Source organism: Mustela nigripes, chromosome 1 (genome assembly GCF_022355385.1).
Source record: "Mustela nigripes isolate SB6536 chromosome 1, MUSNIG.SB6536, whole genome shotgun sequence".
Lineage (NCBI taxonomy): Eukaryota > Metazoa > Chordata > Mammalia > Carnivora > Mustelidae > Mustela > Mustela nigripes.
Window position 1 is genome coordinate 208,564,674 of NC_081557.1, and position 25,547 is coordinate 208,590,220.

The 25,547-nt window shown below is 48.8% G+C and overlaps 1 protein-coding gene across 1 annotated transcript in view; it reads left to right on the top strand.

Annotated features, from left to right (window-relative positions):
- OTOP1 (otopetrin 1) overlaps nt 1–14,607 on the top strand; it is a 33,724-nt gene extending 19,117 nt beyond the window's left edge. The window contains exons 4-6 of the mRNA XM_059372435.1: nt 3,360–3,490; nt 6,662–7,590; nt 14,437–14,607. Of these exons, the coding sequence (XP_059228418.1) occupies nt 3,360–3,490; nt 6,662–7,590; nt 14,437–14,607 (1,231 nt within the window). The remainder of the gene's footprint in view (nt 1–3,359; nt 3,491–6,661; nt 7,591–14,436) is intronic.
- Nucleotides 14,608–25,547: the final 10,940 nt, after the last annotated feature.

Here is a 25,547-nt window from a genome sequence, read left to right on the forward strand (position 1 = left end):
TGAAGAACAGACAATCCCCCAGTAGCACTGGAAATGACAAGAGATATTTAAAAGACTGATTTATGGATGACCACTAGATAGAACTATTTTGATAAACTATTGATACAGAAATAACTTGCACCAATCTCCTTATGTGGGAAGGATCAGCCTCAGCAAGCAGTTAAGCATGAACCACGTGGCTAGTGTGCGCAGAGCTGGCTGCCAGGCAGGGGTGATGCGCCAGCATTATCCCAGGAACAAAGGGGTAGGTCCCGGGAGCTGTGCCCTGGCAGCCTGTGCTAGCCCCAGACAGCTCCCAATCACCACTGGGAGTGATTTCCATGTGTTGCTGTGACCGCAGTGGCCCCCTGGCTTTGCTGGTGAGGTCTCTCTCTTTGCTTTTGTCACTTGTGTAATAACAGCCTTAGGACATTGGGTCTGTTTCCCCGCAGGCAGAAAATGGGTTTGCTTTCCACATCCTTGCTGCCCAGTACAGCTGCCACCAGACACAGGTGGCCACAGAGCCCTTGAGCTGGGGTTACTTCCAATGGAGATGTGCAGGAAGTACACAAATACCAGATTTCGGAGACTAGGATGACAAACAGAACATATTGTTCGTATTGATTATATGTTGACATCATAGTGTATTTGAGAGATTGGGTTTCAGAGAAAATTATTCCAACCCACGTTCACCTGTTCCTCGTCTTACCACGTTTCAGAAATGTGGGGATAAGAAAATCTAAAATCACATGTGTGGCTCCCATCTGTGTCTTGCACCGTCAGTGTTTGGATAACCACACTGTTTTGGTTATGTTTGGGCCACACACCCAGACATTTGCCACCTGGATCTGTCATCTGAGGGAACTCTGGGGTTGGGACACAACACTGTGTGGGCCCTGCTTCCTGAGTGACTGGACACAAGCCTCTCCCTGTCTTGGGGCCCCTTTGCTAATCTTGACAGAGAGAGGCTTGAACAAGATAGGCATAGGGCTTGATTTAATCTGTTCCATTTGTAGGGTGAAGTGTTAAAATATTTTTGGGTTACTCACCACCTTCAGGCTTTAGATTCACACTTCTCTAGAAAAATTGGAAGATTTGGCAATCCCAAAAGTGCATACAACAAAGGGCTAGAGCTGAGTGGGGGCTGTTCTCTCAGTTTGCTTCAAACTCCACCACTCCCTAATGTGCCCCAGACCTGCTTTCTTCTTTCATATTTCCTGTCAGACCCTGAAGGCTTCAGAACTTACCACTCCTGGACTTGTTTTTGTTTTTCTGGTCTTTTGATCTAATATTCCATGTCCTATGCTTTTAGTATATCCTGGGACATTTCTCCTGATCTAAGAATTCTCCTTAACTTGCTTGAGTCCTTTTCTCTTCCCCAGGGTGAGGTTTGAAGGAACAGGAGTTCTGCAAGCAGAGCTGAGAACATAAACTGAGATTAGAAGTGGCTCATGGAATTAAAAAAAAAAAAAGAAAGAAGAAGAAGTGGCTCATGGAAGACTTGTCTTTGTTGTGGTCTGGGGCTATCAGCCCCAAGTTTGAGAAAGGTGGCCTGGCACGAGGAAGTCCTTTAGGTTATAGGACAATTTCCAGGTCAGACCAGCAGGAGGCTGCCAGCCCGCAGGGAGCTCACCTGGCACGCCAGGCTCTGGTTGCAGGTGGCGTGGACATTATCTCATCGGCTTCCGTGGGCCTGGGATTGGACAGTGCCATTTGGCTCAGGAAAGAAGAGAAGAAAAGGGAGATGTGTGCATTATAAGTAAAAGAAAAGGCAACCAGCCTGAGGCAAACAGCATTGTCTACGTTTGTCCAAGGATCTACCTTGTGCCTCCCAGATGCCCTGGGGCAGGCTGGCCACAGTCTATAGAGCTGGGCAAGCAGAGGGGTGAGCAGATGAGCAAACACCTGTTTCCTTCTCCACATGTGCCTGGGCATTCTGCAGCTGCCCAAGGAAGCCAAGGTTCAGACGAGGGAAGTTTGGCTTGCAGTCACTTGTGGGAGCCCCAGGGGGGTCGGCTGGGGTTAAAACTCAGAGGAGAGGAAAGGTCAGGATTGAGGACCCAGTTGTAGCAGTTTTCCTGTGGGCAGATCATGGACAAGCGTGCTCTTCGTTAGATGGGTTGGGGCATGCTTCCTCTGATGTTGTGCTCTCCACCCAAGGAACCATCAGCTCTGCATGCTTCAAGGATGCCTCTCCCAAATCGCCAGGATTCATTGCTTCTGCTACCCACAAGGCCCATTGTTAAGTGCCTGGAAACTACCAATGTGCATACATCTTAAACCGCAGGCATGGGGGACTGGAAGTTTTGAGACAGGCTGTGATCCCTTTGGAACACTATTCCTCACAGACCTCTCTTCTGTGCCAGAATCTAATGTCCTCCTTTCTCTTCATCTTCTTCTTCCCAGGAGCCACGGGTCATTGAGGCAAGGGCAGGCCCTGGGATCAGACTAGGACAGCTCTGCTGCTTACTACTTCTTCAAACCCCAAGGCAGCTACTGTCTTTATTTGTGACCTCAACCTAATTCCCGAGCCTATCTGAGATTCCAGTGGCTCAGCATTTTACCACAGAACAGACTCTATGCTTTTGCTCTGTCATTCTCAGTGGGTTAGCATTTCATCCTATGCTGCTTGCTTCATGGTCACAAGATAGCTGCCAGAAACCAGCCTTCGTGTCTATATTCAAGGCTGAAAATAAAAAGGAGAGGGACAGTGAGTAGGCTTTTCTTATTTTCATCTCTTTCATCATGAAGGCAGAAACTTTCGGTAGTGCCCAGTAGTCATGACCTCACACGCCACTGGCTAGGGTGGCCATGCCTAGCTTCAAGGGAGACCAGAGAGCAAGTCTCTGACTTGCTTCAGTTTCTCTAAAGGTAAGTGGCAAGACAGAGGGAGTGGATGATGATCACTGGGTTGGCCAGCCAACAGTAAGGGCATGCCCAACTCTCTAGATTTCCAGTGTAGCCCTTTCTCTTTCCCTCATGGTTCTCTCTTCTTCCCTTCTGGAAGAAAGGGTTTGGGGTATGGTGGGGATGGTGCATGCTTTCAGTAATTTTCCATCCCTCGACCTCTACTTCCAAGACCCAGTTTCTTTTTGTCCCATTGACAGTGAGTTGAGAAGTGGCAGGTTCAAGACTATGACAGAATGCCAGGACTGTGGCTTTGGAAGCTCCCACGGAACTGCCTCTCCCCAGACAGGGACCCACCCAGAGTCTGAGTTGCCTGATGAAACCAGAATCATGGCTAAGAAGGAAACATGCATGTGCATGCATGTGGGCGTGTGTGTGTGTATGAGTGTGCACCCGTGCCATGTCTCCATCTCACCCTATGGGGCTTGGAGCCTCCCAGGGCTGTTCAGTAACTGAGTCCTTGTATTCTTCAGGTTTGGGGTGATCCACTCAGTGTTCACCAATCTGCTTCTGTGGACCAATGGTGTCCTGAATGAATCAAAGCACCAACTTAATGAGCACAAGGAACGGCTCATCACTCTGGGCTTTGGGAACATCACCATAGGTGAGTGCTAAAAGTTGCCCTTCCCCCACTCTGGGACCTCTTGGAACCCCACAGAGACAGAATGCTCAGAGATGGAGGGGAATCGGGTCCACCCAACTCAATGCTGGCCAGACAATCATCTGTTGTTGAAAATCTTTCAAAACCTCCGGAGTCCCTCATCCTGGTTCCATAAGTAGGACATGCTGAGTGTAATTAATGGTTTCTTGGTGACTCAGGGACTTGTCAGACCCAAGGGTGATCATTTAGGGTACCTTTTCTCACGGTACAGTTTGGAATGGAAGTGAATGTCTTTGTTTACAACTACGGAAAATTGGCAGTCATTGTGTTTTTAATTAAGCCTCTATTACCAGTTCATTTGACTAAAAGTATAGCTTTTTAAAAATACCCAGAGAAGTCTAAGGGTTGCTGTTAATTGGTTTCAGTTTGTTTGAAGTTGTTATTGAACTCTACCAGGCTTGTACTTTTGACCCATCTTTATTCCCTCTTGCTTCTCTTTGAGAGTCTGTGGTGCCAATCAAACTCCTTCCCAAGTTCTTTAGCATTTATGACCTGTTGCTTCTCTTTTAGAGCAGTGGGATTGGGCTGACAAGAATGTGGGGAGAAGAAATATACAGGAACCACGTACCCCAGATTTGGGTTTTGTTCTCATTGCATACTGGCTGTGTGACTTTTGGAAGCCATTCAACCTCTCTGGGCCTCACTTTTCTCATTCATGAAGTGAAAGAGCCCACAACAGACACTTTCAGGGAGTCCCTTTCAGGTTTGATGTATTACACATTGACACTCCCTGTATGACCCCAGGGCCATCACCAAAGGCAACTTTATTTATTTTTTAAATTTATTTATATATTTGAGAGAGAGAGAGAAAGAGAGAGAGAGAAGGGAAGAGAAAGGGGGAGAGAGAGGATCTCAAACAGACTCACTACCCAGCTTGGAGCCAGATGCTAGGCTTGAACTCATGACCTAGAGATCATAACCTGAGCTGAAACCAAGAATCGGATGCCTAACTGACTGAGCCATGCATGTTTCTTGAGGGCAACCTTAAAACTGTTTCCTTACCAGTTGGGTGGGGATGGTGAAATCAGGGGAACACCCTATTCCTTTACCCCCTTGCTCCACGCTGGCTGCCAACTCTTGGAGAAGTTCTTCTCTTTTCCTTGTCAGTGCCCGTAACAGTAATAGCAGTGAAAACAATGACAAAAGCAAACTTTTATTAAGTGTCTGCTGAGTGTCTGGCATGCTGCTCTAGTACTTCTATGCGACACATTTAATTTTGGACCCCAAACACTGTGGAGTAGTCAGTTTTGACCTTATCATATGGATGAAGCCATCAAGCCACACAGAAGTTAGGTAACTAGCCCAGGTTCACGGAACCAGGATTTGATCTGGCTCCAGGAACCCTTGTGGGAATGCAGACATGGATACATTTACAAAGGAAGGACTCCATCAGCTCTAACATTCTGTTCATCTGAGCCTTTCTCCTCAATTTCTTCCCCTGACTTTTGTGGAGTAGTGTACTGGGTTCACGTGGTGGGAAACTCCTTAAGAGTTCAAAATTGTGGTGTTCTGCAAAAGTGAGGTGATTTCTGCTACCACAGAGCTTTCCAACTGATTTTATTCCTGGCATATGCAAATTATAAGCTAAAATAATGACAAAGTATAAAGGAAAAAAAATCTACAATAGCACCTGCCCAGAAATGTAGTTCCATGCTGCTAATATTGGTTTATTTTTTGTAGTGTCCTATTTACTTATTTATAATTAAGATCATGCTATAGCTATTCAATCTTTTTTTTTTTTTTTTTTTTTTGGCGGAAGCCTGTAATAAGAAATAGAACTTACATTGCAACCCAAATGCACACAGACCTGTGTGTGCGCAGATATGTCATGAAATAGTAACCTCACCGTATCAGAGATGCTCACATTTCCATTGTCACTGTTGTCATTCCATCCCATTCTGTTCTATTCTGTGACAAATCCATTCTGTTGAAAAAATGTATTAGCAGCTCCCCACTAAATTGATTTCACAACTGAGTACTGAGCTGTGATATGCATTTAGAAGATACTGTATACAGAATTTATTCTTACTTGTTTCCATTATCATGTAACATGATTATTTTCCTGTATCATTACAACACAACTTAATCATAATTTTTAAAAAGATTTTATTTATTTATTTGACAGGCAGAGATCACAAGTAGGCAGAGAGGCAGGCAGAGAGAGAAAGAGAGGAAGAGAAGCAGGTTCCCCACCGAGCAGAGAGCCTGATATGCGGCTTGATCCCAGGACCCTGAGATCATGACCAGAGCCAAAGGCAGAGGCTTTAACCCACTGAGCCACCCAGGTGCCCCTAATTATAATTTTTAATGGCCACTTACCATTCCATTATATGGATGTACCAAAATTCACTTAACAGTTTCTAAATTGTCGGACACTGATGTGTTTCTCTCTTTCTCTCTCTCATGTGCATGCACACATGCAAACACACATGAACACACAAAATTTTACTTAATGCTTTAATAACATTTTTGACTTATCCCTTAAAACAGATTAGAATTATAGATCAGAGACGATAGCTGTATCATCTTTAAGGCTTTTCTTACATATCTTATTATTTATTTATTTGTTAGGAAATAGTTCTTTTTTAAAATTTAAATTCAATTAGCCATTCTATAGTTTTAGATATAGCATTGGATGGTTTGTCAGTTGCGTATAACACCCAGTGCTCATCAGACCATTCCCTACCCCCACCCCCGGAGATAACCATTGTTAACCTTTTCGCTTATATCCTTACAGATTTTTTCTATGTCTGTCTATCTATCTATCTATCTATCATCTATATACCTATATTTTATAAAAATGGAATTATACTCTATCCTCTTTAGCAAGCTTCTTTTGCTCAGCAACATCTTGCAAACATCTTTATATGTTAAGGAAGTTTCCACGATACCATTCACAGGGGCTGGTGTATGGATAAACTATGATTCATGCAGGCAGTACTCATGGCTGTCAACTTAGCCATAATATTAAACATGACAATAAGCCACCAAACAAAGCTTGAATTCAATGGGAAAACCCATGTGTGAATCCTCTGTGGAAATATTTCTCTGTATTTTTCCACTTGCCCATTGACCATGCTAACCACCCCCCAATGCATGTCCTCTGACCCCCAGTCTTGGATGACCACACGCCTCCATGTAACTGCTCGCCCCCGACGTTCTGCTCTGCCATATCCCAGGGGATCTACTACCTCTACCCCTTCAACATAGAGTATCAGATCCTGGCTTCCACGATGCTCTACGTTCTGTGGAAGAATGTTGGACGCAAAGTGGACAGTCAGCAGCATCAGAACATGGAGTTCAAGTTTCCTGGGGTCATGGCAGGCTCAGTCCTGGGCCTGACCGTGCTGGCCGCCACGATTGGGGTCGTGGTGGTGTATCTGGTTCAGATCGGGCACTCCAAAATCAAGAGCGAGTTGGCACTCATCATGTTCTACCTGTACGCTATTGCCTTGCTGATGCTCATGGGGGCTGCGGGGCTGCTTGGAATTCGGATCTACAGGATAGATGAGAAGTCGCTAGACGAGTCCCGAAACCCCGCCCGCAAACTGGATGCGGACCTCTTGGTGAGCACTGCCTCCGGCTCCTGGCTTATCTCCTGGGGCTCCATCTTGGCCATCTTCTGTGCTGAAGCCCGCCCTCTGTACACCTGGTTCAACCTGCCCTACTCCATCCTGGTGATTGCCGAGAAATATATCCAGAACCTCTTCATCATCGAGTCCATTCACCGGGAGCCGGAGAAGCTCTCTGAGGACATCAGGACCCTGCGGGTAGTTACAGTCTGCAACGATGATACCATATCCCTCGCCTCGTCCCGCCTCAAGAGCGAAGCCCTGGCCACGGACGTGGCTTCCCTGGGCAGGGAGATGCCCCACACAGCCAACGGAAATACGCACCCGAGAGATGGCCTTGGCAGAGAGGCAGAGGAGAGGAGCCAGGAAGGGACCCCGGGCCCAGCCGGCCAGCCCCGTTTCTTGCAAGGCGATGCCAAGAGAAGAGTGTTGAGGAATATCGCAGCCTTTTTGTTCCTCTGCAATATCTCGGTAATCTGCATTGAGTTCTTTATCTTAAAAATAATCAAACTTTTCCTGAATGGAGGCAGCTTATTAGCAAAATGATTCAAGGGTCAGGTTAAAGAATGACGCTGGAATGAAAGCCACTTCCTTGCCTACAGCTGGATGCTGGCGGCTGGGATTGGGGCTAAAGACAGCAGCTGAGACGGCTCAAGGTCTGTCGGTTACACCCTCCCGGGTGTGATCTGAAACAGAACCCCCCATGCGGAGGGCAAGGAGAGGTGGCAGAGAGAGCAGGCCACTCCAGCTTTGTAGGTGACGGTTTTCATAAGCCAAGGGAACTTTTATACAAGGCCTGTCTGGGGCAGTAGCAAGACAAGCGGATCTCTGCCCCTGCCTGCCAAATTGTAAAAGCTTGTAGATACACAGCCAGAGAAGCCTCAGCCAGGCTTGGTCCCATATACTGTGCAGGTGTTCTCAACACCACATCCTTATTTCAGGGCTGTGTCCTTGGAGCAGCTTCTGGGAGCAAAAAAAGGCCAGCAGAGCCCACATTCCAAGGAGAAGAGAGGGGGTGAGGAGCCTCTGAGTACCTCAGTCCTCCTCAGGGGTCAACTACCAGCTGTGTCTTTGGGATGACCTTTCCCAACAACCTCTTCTTCAGAGGAGTCACAGTCTAGGGAGGAGGGACACAAGGGAAAAATGTACAGTGAGCAGGACAATCATTGGGACAGGTGTGTGCAAAGTGTCATGGGGACGTGGATCCAGGGAGGGGCTTCACTGAGTCAGGAAGGATTGAGGGGAGGCCCAGGCTTAGTTAAGAGTGCTTTTGGCTATAAAGAACAGAAAGCTGGGCCAGCGGTATCTTCAGCCTTAAACACAAGAATTCTGAAGGTTGGCAATTTGGGGTTGGCCTGGCAGCTGAACTCTATTATCAAGGATCTAGGTACATTCATCTCTCCACTTCGCCGTGCTTAGTATGGTGCTTGTTGCCGTATGGCCACAAGGTGACTGCAATAGCACCAACCATCACATCTGGGCTTAAGACATGAAGAAGAAGAGAAGTATTAGCACCAGGCAGTGGCTTTCACATGGCCACCTCTTGCTGCAAGAGAGGCTAGGGATGTGGAATTTTGCCTTCCAGCCTCTGGTGGAAAGTAGCACTGTTGACGTTGTGCAGCATCTCAGTTTTGGCTGCCTTGGTGTCCAGGAAAGGCTGGAAGTTTGCCAGGTGGTCAGGGCAAGCGAAAGCATTTGGAGCAGAGGGCACACCATGTTCAAAGGCACAGAGGCAGAAGACACCATGGCCTATTTTGGGAGCAGCACATAGTTTAGCATGAATCCCATGCATATCAAGGAGAGTGGTGGCTCGGGAAACAGGAAGGTGAGTCCCGTTAGTGGGTCTGGCTCGAGTGAACTTCATAAGCCTGACAATCTGGTCTTTATGCTGGAGGCAATGGAGGTCCCTTCTGGTTTGTGTTGTGGAATGATCTCCTTAGCAACAGGTGTGAGAATGTTGGAGAGAGGGAAGCCTGAGGGCCGGGACACCTGAACAAAAAAGTAGCCCTCTGTCTTCCCAGATGGGAGATGATGGGCTCTTGATCCAGAGTAGTGGGCGTGAGGATCTAATCTGAGTCTTGCTTTGGATGTCCCTGACCTCGGTCCTCCTCCGGTTGGTGGACAGTTATGAGGACCTCTGAAGGAAGAAGGGGGTCCCAGGAAAGTTTGGCTCCAGGTGGGCCCTCCTCTTTCATTGAATTGGCACTTATGGAGCACCTGCTGTATGTCGGGCACTATGCGGGCACAGCAGTGGATAAAAGAGTTAAATGGGAAAACGAGAGAGATATTGGCAACTACAGCGGGGCTGTGTTTTACAGGAGGCTTGTCTCTGTTTTACAGGAGGGGTGTATCAGCTCATCTGACAGAATCGGAGTTGGTTCCAGAATTTCCCTAATGTGTATTGTTTTTCCTCCACACCCAGAGGGATGAATAGATCTGTCTTCAGCAAGTTCAGGAAAGCCACTTTCCCTGTGAATTTTTTGCTTGACCGCTGGTGAGGAAGGTGGCTTGCATTTTTGGACAAGCTTGGACAAGAAGAGCAGTGGGATAGTGGAATCAAGTGCTAACAGATGGTCTGTTGGGACCCAGAGGCCAGACTCTGGGCTCTGTCCCAGGAGGGGGACACACGCTGTCTCTCCACGTCTGAGCTCAGCCCCCGATGTCCCCAGGTCCTGCCTCTGTTCACTGGGGAGTGAGCCAGAGGACGGAACTTGTTGCAGAGTGATGGCGAGGGTGCCCTCAGCCGACTCCACGGGCAGCACTCGCAGACCTGTGGGGGGTCCCACGGGAGGACATCTCTGTTCCAGAACCGGGTGGCTGGGGTCTAGGAGGGGACTACAGCTGGCCGTGAAGTGAACAAAGAAGGGTGGTGGTGTTGACAATGGAATTTAGGGTGCCGTGGGAACACAGGGGTCTGGGGCAATGGTGGCAGGTGAGGGCGGGGAGGTGAGGCAGAACGACAGGTATGGGAGATGCTGTGCCAGGCAGGACCTGCTGGAAATGCTCCAGGAGCAGGAAGGGAAACCCACGCAGCGAGCGAGGGCATGCAAGGGAAAGGGCCCATGAAAGGTGCCGTGGCAGACCACGCAGGGCCTCCTGAGCCATGGCCACAGGCAGGACGGAATCCCAAATACAGCAGAAAACCACCGAAAGGTTTCAAGGTCAGGACAGAATCTGAATCCTACTTCTTTTCTTTTTAATTCAGCTTCATTTTTAATTGTAGTAAACAGAACATAACATAAAACTTCCCATTTAACCATTTTTATTTATTTATTCTAAAGATTTTATTTAATTATCTGATAGAGCATGAGCAGGGGGAGCAGCAGGCAGATGGAGCAGGGAGCAGAGCAGGGAATCCGATGCCAGACTTGATCCCAGGGCCCCGGGATCATGACCTGAGCAGAAGGCAGATGCTTAACTGACTGAACCACCCAGATGCCCCCCATTTTAACCCTTTTAAAGCCTATAGTCCAGTAGTGGGAAGTCCACTCACACTATTGTGCCCCCCCCACCTGTGTCTGAAACCTTTCCGCCCTGCAAACTGTAGTTTGGCAGGCACGAAACAGCCCCTATGCCCACCACCCCGGGTCCTGCCAATGGCGCCCCACCTCCTGTCTCTGTGACTTCAACCACCCCACGGGGCTCACGTAAGTGGGATCACAAGGCATTTTTCTCTTAGCAGCCAGGTTATCTCACTCAGTATAACGTCCCGGGGTCATCCACGTGGTAGCGTGTGAAGGAGGGGAGACGTCAACAATGACGCCTGGTTCTGACTTGAGCTCTTGGAGACATGGTGAAGCTATTTATGGAGACTGGGGACTCTGAAGGGGGGGCAGGCTCGGGGAGGGGCTCAGCCTGGAAGAAAGATCCTGAGTTTAGTACCGGACACCTGCTTCTGTACGGTGCCTCGGAGACGCCCAGGCGAACGTAGCCAACAGGCAGATGTTTCTTTTCCTACTGCTGCGTAACAAAGGACCCCAAATGTAGGATGAAAATGACAGCTGTTGGGCTGCCTGGGTGGCTCCATCGGTTAGGCATCTGACTCTTGATTTTGACTCAGGTTATGATCTCAGGGTTATGGGATTGAGCCTTGGAATGCTCTGTCTCCCTCTCTGAAAAAACAAAACAAGGATTACAACAACAACAATAGCCATGGGTTTAGGTCTTACGACCTTGTGGGTTAGAGATGCTGGGGGGGCTTGGCTGGCAAATCCTCCTGTTCTTCTCGGCTTCAGCCAGGGTTGGTGGGCGGACTGGGCTGGAGGGTCCAAGATCTGGTGGCTGGGGTGGGCTAGGAGGGCTTGGCTATAGTGCATCCACATGGGTTCTCCAGTACGGAGAGTGGGGGTCTCAGGGCTTCTTATGTGGCAACTCAGGGCCCCAGAGCTGACCTGCTGGGAGACCAGAGGTGCCAGTCCATTAGGGCCTGTGTGTGGATGTTGTGTGGTGTCACTTCTGCTGTATTGTATGGATCAAGGGGTGACCACACCTCCCAGAGTCAAGGGAAGGGGACAGAAACCCACCTCCTGATGGTACAAGGAGCAAGAGCTCCAGCCAACTTAACAGCAATAAAATAAATAAAATAAAGATCTGGATTTCAGGAAAGAGAACCCACCATCTGTCCTTCCCTTTTTTTTCTCTCTGTCTTCCCTCCTTCCTTCCCTCCTGAGTATCTATCCACTGGGTGTCTCCCAAGGGCCAGCACGGCTGTGAGTGATGGGGGCAATGTGACCCAGGGTCACCTTCCTTCTGGTCTTGGTGGGCAGAGCCGGCAATAAGCATTAAGCAAGACACCGTTACAGGGATGCGTGCCCCGCAGAGAATGAGCAGAGAGGGTGTGAGGTCGCAGCTGGTGGCTGATTCAGATCAAAATGCCCAGGCTGGGGTGAGCGGCTTTTTCTCCCACCACACGAAGGGCCAATCGACTGGGGCCCCAGGGGTGCGGGACATCCGGGCAGCGGGATTTGGGGTTGGCAACGGATCAGCCAGCTGAGAAAGGGCTTTAAAATCCCATGTTGGGGGTAGCCTTCATTTTAACTATGCCATGAAGACCCGTGGGTCCTTAATCAGGAATGAGTCTGGCAACTGAGTGGTGAATGGACCCATCTGGGTGCTCAGTGTAAGCCGGAGAGCAGGCAGGAGGCTGCTGCAATGGTCCAGGTGAGAGCGGAGAGCAGGGAGCCTGGGCAGGTGTATGGGGGCAGAAATGGCTACATGGCTGCCTGGGTGTCTTGGGGGCATGGTCCTCCAGGCTCGCTGATGGGCTGGTGGCGGAGGAGGGTTTTGAGGGTTTTGAGGGTGAAGAAAACAAGGATGACACCTAGAGTTTTGACAGCAACGGGGAGGAAGATGTTGCTGATGGTGGTGGGGGGGGTAGTTTGAGATTCAGGTGAGACACCACGAAGCCTGTGGGGTCCTCCAGGGAGGAGCAGGTGCATGATTCCAGCTGGGGAGTCATCGGCCGATAGGGGGTACTTACAGCTAAGACTGGGGGAGCTCATCCAGAGATCACGTGTGTAGAGGGAAGGACCCAGGGGTGAGCCTCTGGCCAACCCCGAGAGACTGAGCAAAGGAAGAGCTGGGGACCAGCTGGCGAGGAGCAGGTGGAGTGGTGGGAGGGGCCTGAGAAGCAGAGCCTGAGAACACAGTGGGGCAGAGATACACAGTGACACCTGTACGAAGAAGCCCATGTCATTAGCTCCTGCTTTGTAAGAAATCACCCCACACTCAGCAACCCAAACACCACCTCCTTGTCATGGCGTCTGTGGAGCAGGAGTCCAAACCCTGCTCAGCCGGTGCTCTGCTAGGGTCCCTTACTAGGAGTACATGGCCCACTGGGGGCAGCTGCCACTTCAGAATGGACTCTTGGGGGCTCTTTCCCAGCCTGCTCCTGGGGGTGCTGCTGGGTCTAGGGCGTGAGTTCCTTGAGAGTTGCTGGGCTGGGAGCTCCCTCGGTACCTGGTCACAAGGCAGCACACAAAGGGGGGGGGGCGGACAGCTCCCTCTCCTGCACAAGGGCATGAGCAAGAGGGACTCTGCAGCCTTTCGTTACCCAATCTCAGAAGTGACACCTCATGAATTTTGTCATATTCCAATGGGAGAGGCAAATCACTAGGCTGAGCTGGACTCAAGGGGAGGGGGCTTCACAAGCACGTGACTCCCAGGAGGTGGGATGGGAGGGGGAGGTCATCTGAGAGGCTGCCTGCCACCGTGCAGGGGTGGAGGAGAAGAACTCAGGGCAGGGAGACCAAGGGGGGCGGGGACCAGTGTGTGGCTTCCATGAGCAGCAGTTGACAACAGGTTATGGCTTTTGGTTTTGCAAAAGTAATTGGGGTTTTATTCTCTTCTGAGCTGTGGGAGATGGGTGTCCGTGTTCGCATCTTACAGGTGAGGACACTGAGGGCTTGGAGGGGTTAAATGAGAGTCCATAAGAGCCACAAACCCAGATGTGCTCCAAAGCGTGTGCTCCTTTCCCCTAGTTGGGGGGGATGTGTGCAGGGCCTGGGCTCTCTCTCTAGGTCAAGCCAGAGAGGAGACACCGGAACTCAGTAGCCCAGGCCCATGTGGCTGGGATCTGAGCACCAATGTTAGTGTGTGAAAGCGGGTATGATAAACAGGTGACCTCTGCTGTAGGTAAACCCTGGGGGCGGTGGGAATGAACTTCCTTCCAGGAAGTCCTCCAGGAGGACTTCCTGGAAGGAGTGGTAATCTCAGGACTTGGAATAAGGTAGGATTCAGTCAAAAAAGGCAGACAGGGAGCCTGTGACAAAGGAAGAGGCACAAGCAAAGCTGAAGACTTGAGGGAGAAAGGCATATCTGGCCTTCAGAGGTGGGAGTGAAAGACATAGTGAGGGACATAGAGACGTGGACAGGTGCCTGGTCACTGGGGGAAATTGGACTCTCTCCTGAAGGCTGTTGGGAGCCACTGGAGAGTGACAAGCAGAGGAATGTCAAGGTCAGATGTGTGCTTTACAAAGATCACTCCCACCGTCAGATCTGTGGTGGATGGAAGGCATCCACTAGAGTAGGGGAGGATGTGTGTGTGTGACCATACCCCGGTGGGGGATCCTGAGGACCCATCCAAGGTGATGGCTGTGGGGATGGAGAGAGTCAGGTGGGTGTGAACAGCGTTCACTCAGGATGGGGCCAAGGAACAGAGAAGGGTCAGGTGGGCTGTGCGGATTTGACGAGCTCTGTGGAGACGTGCATGTGGTGCAGAGACAGGTGTGGCTCCGTGTCCCTGAGTCCAGGCCAGAGCCTGGGGGTCACATGGGGCTTCCAAGGCGGCTGCTAACACGGGCTCCTCTTCTTTTCCAGCTCTGGATCCCTCCCGCCTTCGGCTGCCGCCCTGAGTACGACAACGGATTGGAGGAGATTGTCTTTGGCTTTGAACCTTGGATAATTGTGGTCAACCTGGCTATGCCTTTTTCTATTTTCTACCGAATGCATGCAGCTGCCTCTCTCTTTGAGGTCTATTGTAAGATATAGTCTGTGTCTGCATCAAAGCCTGAGGAGTGACTTAACAAGAGAATTCACTGAAGCCACCTGGGAATGGCCAGGTTGGGCAAACATTGCCTGACAAATGCAGGAGGGCTGCCTTTGTTTGTACCAATTGTGTTTCCTGTGAGCTGGAATTGTTCGTCACCCCAGTGAATGTAATCAAGTTAGCTCAGCATCAATGAGGCGGCTGAAATCTGGCCTTGGTTAGCTCATTCTAATTGAACCCAAATTATTTTATCTCCTTTTAAATGAGCTCCTTTGTTTTAAAAGAATGGGATCCCAGGTTGGGGAAAGAAAAATGATCCAGTTCTTTTTTCATAAAAATTGTTTTCTGTTATCATGTGACTCTCTACAACTTTTTCTGCCCATCTGAGTCATATAATCATCCTTACATTTTATCCTTCCCAGGGCTGATCAATGTAGAGACAAGCACGTTTAGTTCATATTGTACTTTCTGAATATGTTTAAGTTTTTGAACAAAGTTATTTTTATCATCTGGATGGAAATTAGTGTATAGATCAGTATGGAGAAGTATTTCTTGCCCGAAATGTTGGCACATTTTTGTTTGTGATCATTTTGAGGTTTTTTTTAAAATTTTACTTTTTTTTCTATCATTGTTAATACATATATGCTTATTACAGAAAATGTGGACATTTTAGAAGACTAGAGAGGAAAAATCCACCTCGGATGCCACTGTTGTATTTTTCACACCTTGCTGTATTTCTCTTATCTGTGTTCCTGCCCAGGATTCTTTTTGTTGTGATCATTGTTATGCTCACCAGTGATGATGTGACAGGTTCCATTTTGTACCTGCCTCTTTGTCACTTAACAAAAGAGCATAAACTCTTCCTTCACATTGTTCCAAACTCTTTGCAAATATCATTTTGATCCTGTATTGTAGTCCATCAAGTGGACGGGCCATAGTCAGCTTCTTATTGTTGGTTTTAGAGTGTTTATACTTTTTGGTTTTTATAAGGGACTCTGCAAAAAAATCAAGTACCTTTGTAAAGCATTTCCTATATAATGGTTTCTATAAGACATGTACTTAAAATTAGGATGCCTATTCTAAAGGTTATAAATATTTTAAAGCCTCTTAAGAAATAATGACATGGGGAAGGCCTTTGTATGTACTTTGCCATAATCATTTCAAGTTCAGAATAAAAGTAGTTTACTTAACCATCAGTACTAATGTGAACATCTTCTCATCTGAGTGTATTTTAGGGGGGGCAGCATGGGCAAGGGCATTTTAAGAAACACCAGATTTTTTACATGACTCAAATACTTGATGTTCATTCCAGAAAAAAAAAAAAAAAGTGGGCAGATGGACTAAAAACAAAGTGAAAGGTTGTCTATCATACCTTCTATTAAGGGTGGTGGTTTTCAACCTGGACCATCTTGTCCCCCTGGGGACATTTGGCAAAGTCTGGAGATACTTTTTATGGTGACTGCTTGGGGCGGGGGGTGATGGGGGCTGTGGGCATCTAGTGGGCAGCTAGCTGAGATGCTGTTCAACTTCCCACGACGCACGGGATGGTACCCGCAGCAGAGAATTAGCTGGCCCCAAAGGCTAATAGTGTCCTGGCTGAGAAACCGTGATCTAGAGGTAACTGCTGTTAATTTTTGGTCCTCAGGACACACACACATGCACATACATACATGTGCATGCACATACACATGGATGAGATTATTTTTGTATGTACTGAATTTGCATATAACTAGCTTCTCTTTCTTTTAATACACCAGTGTGTTTCTTAACTTTTGGCATCCCCATGGCACAGATTCTCACACTTCAGCATGTATAAGAATCATCTGGGGGAGCCTATTAGGTTTCCTGCCTTTCCAGCCAGAAGTTCAGGTTCTGTTGGGCTGGAGGGGGGCTCAGGATGCTTAAGTAAGTATCTCAGGTGATGCCAACTCCCTTCTAGAAGCATCTCCCTGGGAGTCCTGGACCTCAAGTCCGGACTCCTGAACAACATTCCTTGACGTTGTGTCCTCTTCTGCAATATGACCTTGGCCAACTTCAAAGTACATTCCTTGGGGGGATGTAGCATTCCTTATTTAGTCAGACCCCAATGTTGGGCATTTAGAGACATTTGATGGTTTCTTTCCCCCCACTTTTTTTTTTTTTCAATTATAAGTGAGGCTGCAGTGAGCATTTTCTTGGCTAAGTCTTTTCATGTGTTGATAAACCACCCTGCACGAGATGGCTACATGTGAATGCCCGTTTATCCAGAGGACCCCATTTTGTCTGGTGTTAATTTCCCCCTGTTCTGAGCACATTAGTACAGCCCTAGGACCTCTGCCTGTGGGATTAGGGCTCTGCCAAAGAGATAAAGGGAATCACAGGAAGGCTGGGAACGACTGATCCAGGTGTGAGGGTTTCAGCGAAGCCATGGGGTGCCATCAGAGCTGGGAAAAGTCAGCACAGTCTTCCTGGGCTCAGAACCTCTGAGAAGGGACCTTAAAGATGGATCATTTCTTGGCTCTAAATGAGTAGAGCTCGCAGACTCAGGGTTGGCTATCACAGCCAGGTGGCTTTGACCCACAGGGAGTCAAGCCTAACTAAGCTGGCTTAGGCAGCAAGGAAAATCTGTTACCTTAATACCAAAGCAGCTCACAGATGAGGAACCCGAGTGTGCAATCAACGAGAGTCACGCCCTCAAGGCTAGAACAAGAGAAATGCTAATTAACACAGTAACGAGATGCCATTTCCCATTCATCCAAGTGGCAAGAGTTGGCCAAATGTGAGGGAAAGTGAAGGCACACACACTGCTGGCAGGAGCGTAAATTGGTAAAAGCCAAATGGGAGATCAGCTGGCAACATAGAGTAGGGCTGAAGGCGCACATTCCTTAAGACCTAGCAATTCTACCCCTGAGAGTGAGCTCCAGGGATATCCTCAGACGTATGAGCAAGAAGTCGTGCTCAGAAACGTCCACTCCAGGGGTGCTTGTCGGAAAGAAAGAAAAACTGCCGAAATGTCCATCAGAATGGATAAACTATGGCCTATTCCCACCAGGGAATATTACACAGCAGTGAGAAATGAATGGGTTGGAACTCCAAGCAATGATACAAGTCATCCCTCAAGGTAACGCTGTATCGATAATGAAGTATCATGATGGTGTAACTGATGTGATATGTTAATATAACACTTAAAAACAAGCAACACAATCTGATATTTCTGGCATATATATGCAGTAAAATTATAATCACATGTGAAGTAAGAGTGCACCCCGAGTTCGGTAAAGTGGTCATCTGTGGCCTGGGGAGGAGGGAGGATGCAGGACCGGGGTGGGGACAGACAGCTGAGTGCATGTTGTGTCTGCAGTGTTTGATTGTTCTGGCAAAGTGACCTGTATAGAAGCATTTGTTATATTTTCTTCTGTGCTTTTTAATATGTCTGAGATATTTCACAATAACAACATGTGAAGGAAAGAGAAAAGAAAGTCAACGTAAGGAAGAGCAACGTAGAGTTATCAGAGAAGGTGAGCTTCCAATATTCATCCACTGTCGTTGGGAGGAGGGTATCAAAGCCACCTTGTCTGGTCCCCTCAGCAGGTAGATCCCCCAGGTGGGGTAACTCAATGCCATCAGCTGTCAAGATCCCCCAACCCCTTGGATGATTCTGGGCTCATCAGGAAACTCAAGATCAATTTGCCTTCCCATATCGTTCTTCACCGAGGGGAGTGATGTCCCAAGTATGGGTATCAGGAAAATGCGTTACTCACCTCTTGCAACCTTGTACAGGTGCATTTGCTAGCTCAATCTCATTCGTTCCTGCCACCCACCAAGCCAGCATTTCGACTCACGCTCTAGGAGTACCCTGGCTCTTGGTGGGGCTGCATGGAAGGGGGAAGGGCAAGAATTTCGGAACTGGACACCCAGGCTCACATCCAGACCTGGGACGCCAGGCATGCCTTAGAAAAGACACCCCGTCCACAAGACATTTTGCAAACACTGGAACTAAATGCTACCAGCACCTGCTGGTCACTTGTGCCTGGAGGACAGATCAGATTCCTTTGTCTGTCCTCACAAACACCAGTCAGGAGCCTTCCGTGTAACCCCAGCAGCCCACAGGGCATCTCTGGTACCTCTCTATGAAGCCGCTGCCAGGTTGGGTGAGTGTTACTACTCTAGTTGAGTGGAAGGAGCCTTTGGGCATGCTAGGGAACATACATGGCTAGTAAATTGTAGTGATGGACTATTACACTTGAAAAAAACCCTTTTCCTATTACATAGTCTTAAAAAGAAAGTCAATTTGGTAAAAAAAAAAAAAAAAAATCCGTCCAACAATTGCTTGAGGATACATGGACAGAACAATCCATCAGCTTGACAGGGTATTTCCCTTTTTACTCAGTTATAAATTGCTACATGTGGCTTAAAATGGTGAGGGATGGAAGCTACTAGAAACAGAGGGTTCTCCGACCCCTGTGAGTTCGGCTGGGGAAGAGCACGACCAGCAGGGGGCACTGGTGTCTTTCCTAGGAGTCCTTGCCTGTGCTTTCAGGGCAACACTAGGGGAGATCTGGTCCACCCGGAGCAGCCTCAAGAGTACCCAATGAGGGGATGGGTGATGGATGAAAACTGACACATCTGTGCCCCCTCCAAGCTCTGGGCTGCTGTAGTGTGTGTCGGGGGCTGTCCTCACTCCCAGGTGAGAGCTTGGGAGGATTCTGGGTTCTCCTAGGGATGCTGAGAACTAGTTAAGAGTTTCAGCAAGGGTGTTCCTTCCCCCTGCCCCCAGCACCTCCCACATCCTTGTTCCCTTCAAGAGGCTTTGCGGAACATGGGGTGTTCCCATGTGAGGAGAGTCCCCCAGAACGTGGTCAGGGAGGAGGCTGGGGCCGCGGGCTGGGAAGACATTTTCACAAGGTCTGATGGGGAAGGGCAGCAACATTAGCTCCTCCTCAGAGCAGACCTTAGGGGACCATGGGGAGGGGGTGGGGAGGGATGAAGGCAGTGTTTTAATACTCAAAAGGAATGAGAGTTGTGGTATGCTGTTTCAGCCACATTAAAAACCACCATGAGAGTTCACGGTCTCAGAAATATAAATTAAATCAAGTCCCCTGCTTAAACACTTCATTGGCTTCTCATTGCTTTTAGAAGAAAGTACAAACTCTTGACCATGGTCTGCCAGGATCTTCACTATCTGACCTCTGCGACTTCATCTTCGTCTTATGTCAATTCCCCTCTCTGTCACCCTCCCCCAGGGACCCCCACCTGCAGCCACTTGCTGCAGCCACATTCAGCTCCCTTGACTGCCTTGGATCCCGCAAACTCTGTTCCTCAGGACCTTTGCACGTGCTAATCTCTCTCTCTCTCAGGAGAATGCTTCTCTGTCTCCTTGAACTGGGTCAGCCTCTTTTCATCCCTCAGGCTGTGCGGAGAGGTCCCTCCATTGTGAGGGGTGCCCTGTTCATCTGTCTAAATAGATCCCCCTGTGACCCTTCACCTTGGCCCCTTTATTCTTAGTCATTTACTTATGTGTTTGTGCTTCTCTGTCCTGGACACAACCATCTGTCTTGTGAGGGTAAAGGCTTAGCCTCCTTCTACCCCAGGCCTCACCACATGGGTTGCCGCCCTCACAACCCAGAGTATTCCATGGTGTGTGGAAATGCCTGGAACACGGCGGAGGTCACGACTGGCACATTTCCATGAATGATTATTTTTTTCTTTTTATAGAGAAACCTTTTTTTAAAAAATTTTATTTTATTGTTTCAGTGTTCAAAGATTCATTTTTTAAGGGCTTGGCAGACTGCCCCCTGCTTCTAGCACAGGCCTCCAGCTCCCTCTTCGCCTCTAAGGCACAAGGTGGCGCCCGAGGCCTGGCCCAGAAGAGCCCTGGGTTAGGCTGTGCTCCCCTTGGTTTGTTCTGGCCCCTGGAGAGAGCACAGGGACCACCTCTCTGGAAGCCTGCAGGTGCCTTCTGCCCTCCTCCTTGGGAGGGAGGAACCGCTGGGGTGGAAGAGGAACGGGGACTGCCTTCCTGACAGCAGCGAGTGTTGCCTCTGGCAGATGTTTCTGGAACACCAGTTGTGGATGACTGGCCGAAGCCAGACAGAATAAGCCCCCCTCCCCTCGGCTGGAGGTTGGTACGGAGGAGGGCTTGTGAGTACATCCAGGCCAGGAGTCGGCAAACTACCCTCTGTGAGCTAAGAATGGCTTTTACGTTTTGCAAGGTGGTTAACAACAACACCTACACAAAAAGATTATGTGGCAGAAACGTGCCTCACACAGGAGCAGAAAATGGAGCAAATGCAAGCTGGGGATTGTCAGTGCAGTCTGCCCAGGGAAAGCTGGCGTCCTGGGCATGGATCAAGCCCCTCCCTGTTGGTTTCTCTGTCTGCAGAGGGCGGGGAGGAGAGGCGGGTGCACAGGGTCCTGGCTTTGATGACCTGCTCCCCTGGGGCTCCTCCCACTGCTCTGCCCACCCTGACCCCCACTCTCCGCCTGCAGGCTCTTCACCCTTTCCTTGGGCAGGTGGTGTTGCTGCCCTGCGTCCTCTTGGCTTTTCACTCGGCTCTCCTTGGTGCTCTAGTTCATGGCCACTGGCTTCTTTACTGTCTAGATGCTGCTGACTCCAAAATGTGCATTTGCAGCCCGACCTCTCGGTTCCCTGCTGGTTGTTTCCAGCAGCTTCGATGTCCCATAGGCACTTAAACTGAATGTGTCTGACCCCAAACTCAAGAGTTCTCAGTCCTCTGGCTGGTTCTCCCTCCTTTAAAAAAAAAAAAATTATTTTAAATTTATTTTTTATTTTCAGCATAACAGTATTCATTATTTTTGCACCACACCCAGTGCTCCATGCAATCCGTGCCCTCTATAATACCCACCACCTGGTACCCCGACCTCCCACCCCCCGCCCCTTCAAAACCCTCAGATTGTTTTTCAGGTTCTCCCTCCTTGTCTACATTCCCGTGGATGGCATGGGCCTGTCTGTCTTGCAAGCCCGACATCCAAGGCATGTCTTTACGTGCCCCTTGTGCCGCATCTCCAAGCAACAGCCACACCTGTCACGTCTACTCCCAAATCTCTTGGCATCATGTGCTTCTCCCCGCTTCCACCTCCTGCCCACTCCGACGTACGGTCATCTCCTCTGGATCTCCTGAAGGAGCCTCCTTGCTCTCTTCTCCAGTGCATCCCTGTCCCCTAGCAGTCTGCCCTCCTCATTGTGGTGAGAGTGGAGTTTGAGGAAGGCAGTTGGGCTCCTATCCCTCCCCCAAACAACATCCCCCAATGGCTTTTCATTGCTTGAGTTGAAAACCATAATCCTTACCTTGGCCTGCAGGGTCCAGAATGGTCCTAGCTCCCCACCGTCTGGCCTTTCCTAATGCTCCACTTTCCCTCTGTGCTCCCCCACACTGACCAGCGTCTTCCGTTCTTTGGACATGCTCTGTTTCTTTCTGCCTCAGGGCCTTAGCACTCACTGCTTCCTCTTCCTTCCACTTAGTTAATTCAGCTGCTTTCGTAGATCTCCATCCAAGCAACAGCTTCTCAGGGAAGTCTTCACTCACCCCTACACCGGGTCTGGAGTTCCTGTTACGAGGGTTCATAGCACCAACTAGCTTTCTTTCATTGTAACTATTGTATCTGTTAATCACACAGTTATGTGTGGGGTTGTTTGACCACTTACTATAAGCTTCCTCTTTTTTCTTTTTCTTTTTTTACATTTTTTTAAAGATTTTTAAAAATTTATTTGAGAGGGAGAGGGAAAGCCAAGCAAGCGAGAGAGTGCATGTAGTTGGGGGTGGGGAGCAGCAGAGGGAGAGCGAGAAGCAGGCTCCCTGGGATCATGACCTGAGCCAAAGGCAGATGCTTAACTGACTGAGCCACCCAGGAGCCCATAAACATTTTTTTAAAACTACTTACTATAAGCCTTAAGAAGAAGGGATAGTGTCTGCTTTGTTCCCCAGCTGTGTCCCCTCTACCAACAAAGGAGGAGCTTCCTAATAATTGTGGCTTTAAGAAAGAAATGGATGGATGCTTGATGATCTCTTGAGACAAAAACGGGACCTGGGAGATAGTTTCAATATGGCAGAAAACTCGGGAACCCCCCCCCCCATATTTATTTGGTATTTGCAGGTTAAATAGCTATTTATGTATTTCTTTTTGGAAAAACCCGAATCAACTCAGTGAGGTCGCAGCATCCCATCGTAGCTGAGCTCTGAAAGGGCTTCCCTGCCCTGCACAGAGAGCTGTGGGGTGTGGGGGAGGGGTACGGGACTGCCCAGGAACTCACACCATGAGCTCTGGGGGTTAAGAACCGAGTCCCTCTGTCTTGTGTCGACCGGGCAGGAGCTTCACAAATATTAATTGTGGCACACACTGTTAACTGCCCTCTCAGTGACAATCCTTTTCTTGCTAAGAAAACCCTGATTTTGGTCGGGGAAGCAAAGCGCCCAGTCTTTGGGGATGAAGCCAAGCACTGGCATTCCGTTTCCCATGGCCTGATGCTTGAAGCCATTTGAAGTCTGCCTTGTCATTAGGGCTGGTTTTCTTCTGGCTAACAAGAGCTAAGTGCCTCGTAAGGTCTACTTCACTGGTGATAGGTCAGATACACATTAAGAAAACACCCCCTGGGCGCCTGGGTGGCTCAGTGGGTTAAGCCACTGCCTTCAGCTCAGGTCATGATCTCAGGGTCCTGGGATCGAGTCCCGTATCGGGCTCTCTGCTCAGCAGGGAGCCTGCTTCCCTCTCTCTCTCTGCCTGCCTCTCTGTCTACTTGTGATCTCTCTCTGTAAAATAAATAAATAAAATCTTTAAAAAAAAAAAAAAACCACCCCCTGAGATAGCTCCCCCCACCCCGTTTTGCTCCTGGAGGCTGAACTTGATCATGGTACCCACAGCTGTCTGTAATAGCCAGCCTGTGACCAGGAGGCTCCAAGGAGACAAAAGCCACAACACTGAGAAAAGTGGCACATTGGATTAAAAGGACCTGGTTCCTTAGTCCTGTCACTGAGTTTCCACACCAGCCCCTTGCCTGTTCATTCGGAAGTTCTTGTTATGTGAGAGGATTAAATGTCTTTATTGCATAAAGCCATAAGTAGGCAGACCTTCCATTCATTCTTTCTTTCTTTCGTCCACGTAACTGTGATTTCAACCCAACGAAGGACTCCCTTAAATATCTTGTCTTCGTGGGGAGGGCTGAATGCTAGTTGGTGCTATGAACCCTCGTAACAGGAACTCCAGACCCGGTGTAGGGGTGAGTGAAGACTTCCCTGAGAAGCTGTTGCTTGGATGGAGATCTACGAAAGCAGCTGAATTAACTAAGTGGAAGGAAGAGGAAGCAGCTGAATGCATTTCTAATCAATGTATTTATTTGAATTTTCTTTTATTTTTATATAATTTCAAACATGTGGGAGCGTTGTCAGAGGACGAACTTCCTTGTAGCCTCCACCAGATTCACCAAGTGTTCCTGACCACTTGGCTCTCTCTCTCCGGCATGGACATGGTGGGATATGACATGACACCCTCGTTTCTTCCTGAAGCCCTGAAATGTGGTTAGGGGCATCCCGCTCCTTCCACTCCGGACGTTTCAGCATGTACTCTCCAAGAACAAGCAGCATCTAGTGACCTAATTCAGGAAACTTAGAATTGATACCATACAGTTGTCTAATGGTCACTAACTGTCAATTTTCAGTGGTTTCATTGTCAAGAGTTGTCTAATATACATGATCCTCATGATCCACATAATCATTTTGCCAACTGTCCCAATAATAGTCTTCAAAGGATCTCTCCCCTGATCCAGTCGGCATGCCTCTGTGTCTCCTTTGACCTGGGCCAGCTCCTTGTCCTTTCTTTGCCTGTTGGGACGTCAGTACTTTGAAGGGTTCAGGTCCATTGTTGATGGTCTCTCTGTCTGGGTCTGTCTGCTATCTCCTCAGGGGGCACGGATACTGGACAAGGAGGCTGTGTGGCCTCAGGATGTCCCACCACGGGCTCCTTGATGTCTTTATGTCCTAGCCCGGTCGTGTGAACTCTGTTCACTAGTGAAGGCAGAGCCTGCCAGTTTCTCAACTATAAAGTTACCATCCTTTCTTTTAGTCAATATCCTGTTCTTCTCCAAACTTGTACTTGGTGATGACTCTCGTCTAAATCAGCTATTAGCATTACGGTTGCAAAACTGTGATTTTCTAATTCGGTTATTCCTTTGACATCAATTGGCATCCTCTTGCCTTTCTCCCTCCCTTCCTCCCTTCCTTTTCTGGTTTATCACTATACATTCTCATTGTATCACATAGATTATAATCCATTAGTATCATTATTAATTCTGATGCTCACGTTGCCCCAGATTTGGTGAGAGCCCCTTCACATTGGTGGTGGGGTAATTCGACATGCCTTCATCTCCAGGACTCCTGTGTGTCTGAGCTACGAGGGGACAGAGATCTACGGGCTGAACACTGGATTTGAAGAGGAGGCCTCCAGGTCACTGTCAGGTCATGGGCTTGAGGCCACTTTTCCATCTGCAGGATGGATGTGGATGGCTCATCGCTGCCTTTCTGCCTGGACTCTGCTGAGGCAAGCTGAGCGCACGGACAGGGCTGGCACTTGGGGAGCTCAGGCGTGTCCCATAACCAAGGACCAAGCCTTTCTGGGTATAAAACAGAGTTCAGTCTTTTGATACCAGCTGCAGCAGGAGCACCCAAATCCTGATTGTTGTTCCTTTTGATGTTGTCATTTATCTCAGCGAAGCAAAACCGGTTGAAAATAATACCTTCAGAAGGAAGAGAATCAGGGAGTTCAAACAGAAGAATACTTCCCAGCTAGATTAGGGAAACCCCCTTTGTGCTAAAATGTTCTAGGCAAATCCTCTTTGGTACAATTTTGTAGGAGCCAAATGTAGGAGAGGAAGCGTTTCTTGTTCCCATCCTCTGGGGCAGGGCTCTGGCTGGGATGGCGAGACAGGGAGTTCATGGGCTGCCTACTTGCT